Source organism: Cynoglossus semilaevis, chromosome 12, assembly GCF_000523025.1.
Source record: "Cynoglossus semilaevis isolate Cse_v1.0 chromosome 12, Cse_v1.0, whole genome shotgun sequence".
In the NCBI taxonomy this organism is placed as follows: Eukaryota; Metazoa; Chordata; class Actinopteri; order Pleuronectiformes; family Cynoglossidae; genus Cynoglossus; species Cynoglossus semilaevis.
Window position 1 is genome coordinate 3162307 of NC_024318.1, and position 6278 is coordinate 3168584.

At 39.7% G+C, this 6278-nt stretch overlaps 1 protein-coding gene across 13 annotated transcripts in view; it reads right to left on the bottom strand.

Moving 5' to 3' along the window:
* The window catches only part of LOC103386999 (calcium/calmodulin-dependent protein kinase type II subunit gamma), a 29551-nt gene that overhangs the window by 8351 nt on the left and 14922 nt on the right, over window positions 1-6278 (bottom strand). For 7 of the 13 annotated variants that reach the window (XM_017037207.2, XM_025061113.1, XM_017037209.2 and 4 more), the window contains exons 7-13: window positions 4639-4741; window positions 3998-4081; window positions 3780-3874; window positions 2248-2370; window positions 1305-1388; window positions 1152-1194; window positions 215-274 (exon numbers count right to left, since the gene is read on the bottom strand). In XM_017037207.2, the coding sequence (XP_016892696.1) occupies window positions 215-274; window positions 1152-1194; window positions 1305-1388; window positions 2248-2370; window positions 3780-3874; window positions 3998-4081; window positions 4639-4741 (592 nt within the window). The remainder of the gene's footprint in view (window positions 1-214; window positions 275-1151; window positions 1195-1304; window positions 1389-2247; window positions 2371-3779; window positions 3875-3997; window positions 4082-4638; window positions 4742-6278) is intronic. The other 6 variants (XM_025061115.1, XM_017037212.2, XM_017037211.2 and 3 more) reach the window with 1 other exon arrangement.

A 6278-nucleotide genomic window follows, 5' to 3' on the forward strand; every position in this document is an offset into this window, starting at 1 on the left:
TCTGAGTCTGGACGTCATCGACAACGCAGCATCCTGACAGCTAAGGTTCAAGGTTCCCTCTGACATATGTCTGTGTGTTTCTGAGATGCGTCATTGTCCTATCACAGGTCGTCCGTCAGTGAGCAGGCAGCAGGCAACAGGTGGAGGGGGGGGGGTTCAAGCAGCTCAGGCTTCATGCCCGACTCCAGGCTAAGACCCTCTACAGCGGACGTACCTTCCTGTGCCATTGCGGCCGTGCTGGTGGTGGCGGCAGGGCTGGTGTGCTGCCGTCCCACTAGTGGACAGAGAGGGATTTAATGTGGGTCCACAGGTGGGACATGAGCTTCACAAAAAATCGTTCCTCAACTAACTGCCCACCTGCCCTTTGACATTCAGCTGCATCTGCTCAACATCGAGCTAAAGTAAAACTACTGTATCTGACTGACGCACTACACATGGAAAACCAGCAGGAGGGGCCATGATGCCTTCATTGCCGGAACGCCTTCACACCTAGAGACACGTGGGTGTGCAGTAGCACCGTGCCTAAAAAGCTAACGTAGCTAATTCGCTATTTTGGGGGCTAACAACAGATTTTGAATTCTCTCCCTCTGTGTCCAGAGAGGCTTCGCTGACGATGCAACGGACAGAAAGATCTAGAACGACCAGAACCCATCTTCTCTCTTCTACAGTCTGGACCGGTCGCCCACACAGTAATCTACCACCACTGCGTTACTTACTCTACACGAAGGCATGTAAACAAAAAGCTCGTAGCGATAATGCATTAGCCCGGCGTTAGCGCAGGTCCAGACCACAAAGTGTGTCTGCTCACATGGAGACAGTAAAAATCCCTGATGGGTAAAAAAAAAACAGAAAATCTATATAAACTGCAGACAGAGCTGTTAGCCGTGAGGGAAGCAGGAACACGAATAAATATGTAAACAGATTAGGAGGATAATGGAGTGTGATGCAGAAGATTAAGAAGAAGAAAAAAAACAAAAACAAATGAGATGTTTGGTAACAGGATGTAATTCCACGTGAGTATCTGAGCTAAATAAAAGTAAAGTGATGGGTAAACCAGTGGTTCCCAAAATGGGGGGCGTGGTGCTACTGTGGGACGGCACAAACCAAACAATTATTGTGATTTTATGATCGGTATTAAAACCCGAACTCACCTGAAAAGTTTCTGGACACCAGCATCGTGGTCAGGATGGCTCCCTGGAAAGACACGAAAATTAAATATCACAACAGATCCACACGTGACTGGGTTAAAGAACTGATTTTACTGTGTGTCTGTGTGTGTGTGTGTGTGTGTGTGAGACGCTACGTTTGAGTTTCCTCCTGGCGTTGAACTTGCGCAGACATTCGACAGTCTCCTGACGGTGCATCATGGACGCCACAGTGGAGCGTTGCTGTGAGGAGAGACCAGAGTCGATGAAGTGAAGAATCAAGTTATTGATTTATATTGATTTATTTAATATTTAACTGTGTTAGTTATGTATTTATGTTTTAATTAAGACACGTGTTCTAGGTCACATTTAGTAATGTTAATTTATCGTAATTAATCATAATAAAAATCAAAAATAATAAATCCTTACGTGTCTGTTTTCTTCTCTACACTTTTTGCCTTTTTTTATTGTTCTAATAATAAAACATAAATTGTTTTTTTAAGGCCGTTAACTTCGATTTCACATTGCCACCCAGTGGTATTTAACGGCACTGGGGGCAGATCAGTTGTGAAGGTATCAATACTGTGATAGCAGGGTATTGATTCAGGATCAATAACAACATGTTTACTCTCTCCTTCTTACTACAGTATTTACTGTTGAGACACACATACACACACTCGTTTGTGAGTCACTACGAATGCATGTGTTTGAATAATTAACAGTAAATACAAAAACCTTATGTTTTTTTTTTACGTTACTGCATCTGACTTTGATCTCTCAAAGTTATGAAATAGAAGTGGGAATTTTATTTTTAATAAAAATTCTGACTATCATTTTTCACAAATGTGCTAAAAATCAAAAGTCATCAAGAGACAAAGATTCAACTGGAAATAAATTAACCAGTTCAATAAAACAACTGTCCAGGGCAGGGGTTTTCAAAGCATGAGGTGCACTTTGATCTCTCAAAGTTATGAAATAGAAGTGGGAATTTTATTTTTTATTAAAATTATGACTATAATTTTTCACAAATCTGAGTCTGAGCACAAATCAAATGTTCTGGAAAAATAAAAGGTGAAAAACAGGAGTGGTGTTTCTGACTTACGCAGACCCACGGATGTTTGAGAGCCTGGTCGGCCGTGATCCGTTTGGCGGGGTTGATCGTCAACATCTGATTGATCAGGTTCTTGGCCTCGGGGGTCACAGTGTCCCACTCTGGGGAGGGAAACTGGAGGAGGAGGAGGAAGAAGAACGTTACCTTCTGTATCTATTATATAGAATTTAATGGGAAAAAAAATGATTTAAAAAGAAAAAAAAGAGTTGAACCCAATCGACACCAAACGTGTTACTACGAAACAAACAAAAAAAAAGAAGTGAATTTGTGTTTTTACATTTTTTATTTTTTCTCAATTATGTAAGAAAAATATTGAAACGAGAAAGTGTAAAGTGAAGGTATGAATGATGAAACGCTGAGATTCAGGACGTGCAGATTACTACCCCGGCTCATCTCAGTCCTTTCATATAAACCCTTCATATTATGCACATTCATTAGATGCGGTTGCTTGCAATTATGGAAATTAATACGGATATTAAACTCCCATCTCCCTGAAGACGACGACACCATCTGATAAACTGAGCTCCGCTGGTGTTTGACTTTTATTGCCTACAACAGTGAATATACAAAAAAAAAAAATGCCAGAACAAGAAGTGAGCAATTAAGAAAAAGGGGAAAAGAATAGAAAATTAATTTCTGGATTATTTGCTGCACAGAATTCCACAGTGTGTTTTCTCTCCTTTGGCATTAATTAGATTTTGGGTTTCAGCGACAGGTGAAGCAGCAGCCGAGGAATACGAGCTCCATAAAAGAGGAACGTTTATTAGAGCTGCATGGATCAATATTTTTATATTAATAATAGATCACATTACCAGACCATCTCTCCTGTGACCTGTGTTTCACCTCAGTGGAAGACGCACTATTTGTTTTGTTTTTTTCCAAGAACTTTCCTGAGAAATCATTGAAAATTTTTTTCAGGGCAACAAAAAGTTCGTTATACAGTTGTGTTTATCTTTTTAAAATATCCTGAACCTGAAGTGTTTGTGTATTTTTCTTATTTTCAACATTAATCAAGCAGGCCGGATTGAACACCCTAGTGAGCCGGACTCTTTTTTTTTTGTAGCTCAAACGGAACGAAAGTAAGAAACAAAAAGATGGAGTTGTGAAAGCAAGAAGAGCGGGAAGTGTTGGTGCGTAACAAACAGCAGGCGTCATTTCTCACACAAACACGTGAAGGACAATGAAAAGTGTGAATGTACTCGATGGGGGAAGAAACAAAGCCACAGCTTCATGTCCTAACATACCATTCTCAGGAAGACTAACTGGAAACAGTGTTTTATTAAAGGTGTCGTCACCAGGTGGCGTTTCTGCCGACGCTGGTATTTACATCACCTGGTCTCTGGTAAAAACACTGCTGCAAGCACAGTGGAAGTCTGACTCATGTTTGGAAATGGAAATAAACCCAGGATGAGGCTCCGGCTGCAGCACAGACAGTGTTGCCACCGGCGTCGTACCGTCACCTCCGTCACGTCTTATATAGATTTAAAGAAAAATAAATAAATAAAAAAATCAGTGTGACTTACATCGTATGCACCGGCCTTGATTTGTTGGTACAGTTTGTGCTGGTCCTCGTCCCAGAAGGGAGGGTAGCCCACCAACAGGATGTACAGGATCACACCTGACACACACACACACACACACAACAGTCTGTTTGAATGAACTGTGAAAAACAAAACAAAAAAAGGTGTGTGACTGTTTTAACTGCAGTCGGACTTTTCCAGAGACTGTAACGTTCACTGACCACAGGCCCAAATGTCCACAGGTTTGCCGTACGGGTCCTTCCTCAACACCTCTGGAGACAGGTACCCTGGAGTTCCTGCAAAACCTGGGAATTCACGAAAGAAAAAAAAAATCCACATTTTTATCATCTGAATGTATAAATTATAATAATATTTTTAAAAGTATTATAATTATTTAATAATTATATTAATAATAATGAAACTTTAATAATACTGATAATAATGGTTATTAGTATTTACATATCATTATTGTAATAAGAATAATCACTATTATCATTATTATCACTATAATAATGATAATAATAGTTATAATTATTTAGTTATAAATGAGTAAGAAATCATGGAGTAGCTGAGAATCATGGTCTAAAATGGTTCTCATCTCTGACCTTCACACTGTCACTTACTGTTTAGATCAATGTGTTGAGTGAAAAAAAGTATCAGGATCAACTGTAACAGACTGAAGTACTGCTGTACAATAATTTGTTTTTGCACCATTTTCTTTTTTCTGTTGCTGGTGCCTGGTAACTTCCCCCTGGTCCGACGTCCACAGAGTCACACCACATCAGACATTCACTTCATTTTCTCTCAGTTTCTGTTTATCATTTATCAGAGACACAGGAAGAAAACAGAGGAGGATTCTCACCAAACCAGGCCTGCTGGTCTCCCTGCACCTCGATGGCCAAACCAAAGTCTGCCAGTTTCACCGATGCTCCCTTCATCTTACTGGCCAGGAGGAGGTTTTCTGGCTGCAGCACAAAGACAATCAACTCTTTACAGTTAAGAGGAAAAAAAAACACTCCGACCAGCAGCAAAAAATAATGATGAAAAATAGGCAAAAGAATTGTTGCACAGCTGCAAAAACAATAGTTAAAAATAAAGGCAGCTGTTCAGACAAAATCGGTCCTCAGTTTTCTAAACACTTCTGTTCATTTAACAAACAGTAGTGACTGAAATTTTTAGTCTGTCTCTCCTCCCTCGCTCTACCTTCTCTAGTGGCCAGATGTGGAACAGTCACAGGGAGGAAGAAAGAGACAGGTGAGGAGGAGGTGAGGAAAGAACTGAAAAAAAACCTCCAAAAAAACAGAGAGAGGGGTGGGGGGTGGGGGGTGTGCTGTGATGAGTCCCAGCTCTGGAGCTGCAGTGGCCGGTGACCTCACCCTGCAGTTACCACGGCAACCGGGCCTGCCACCAGCCAAGAGCACCACTTCTCAAATGTGTGTTTGTGTGTCCTGTGTGGTTGGCATCAGCAGCAGGTTAGGTTGTACAGCACTGATACAGATGCTACATATGACTGTCGCCTCCTGCAGGTCAACCAAGGAAGGAAAAAAAATAAGACGACTGGAAAAACAAATATAACAATAAAAAAGTCTCATCTATGTCTCACCAAATGCTGTAAAATACAGGAAAAAAAAAAAAAGAAGACGACTGGAAAAACAAATATAACGAAAAATTAACAAAACACAATCTTCTCTATAAACTCAAACTCAAAAGTCAAAGTTAAAAGATATAATTCCACAAAAAACAACACTTTAAAAATAAAGGTTAATTCAAACCTCACACTAAACCCTCCCACACACTGACAAATAAAAAAAATAAAAAATTACCCAGAGTACCACTGGAGGGAGCTCAAGTACCACCAGTGGTACCCACACCATAGTTTGAGAACCACAGACCTGGTCAATGATCTTTACTGGTAGTTGACGCTCAACACAACGACTCGATTTAAAACCTGGTTTCATTTCATTTATTTTTGCAGTCAGATAAAAAATAAAATCCCTTTTCTTTTCCCTCCACTGATATTCTATAAATACACATTCTCTCTGTTAAACCTCTTATGTGGGATACGTGACTGTTAGAACACGGGCAGGACGAGAACATCTGCTGTTAATCTGAATGTTTGTCACACACTTGGATCCATTTATGTCAAAATCAAAACAGAATCTAATTGGCTCTGAGCACTAAGCATTATTTTTTATTTATTTATTTTAATTATGTTTTTTTCTTGGCCTCAAAACCACATTTGTAGAATGAAAAGGGTTTCTGCTAAAAATATATATTTTTTTCTTTGTTCTCATCCTAAATCATTAACATGTCTGTCCTAATCTCTCTCTCTGAGCCAAATCTCATACATTTATCCAGATAAAAATAAAAACTCATCTCACATCTCTGACAGAAAACAGAAAATATTAAGCCTATATATTTGTTCTGAACGTCCCTTCACGACCATAAAAAATAACTTTTCAACCCCAAAAAAAACCAAAACATCTGAGGTCAAAGAGCTGC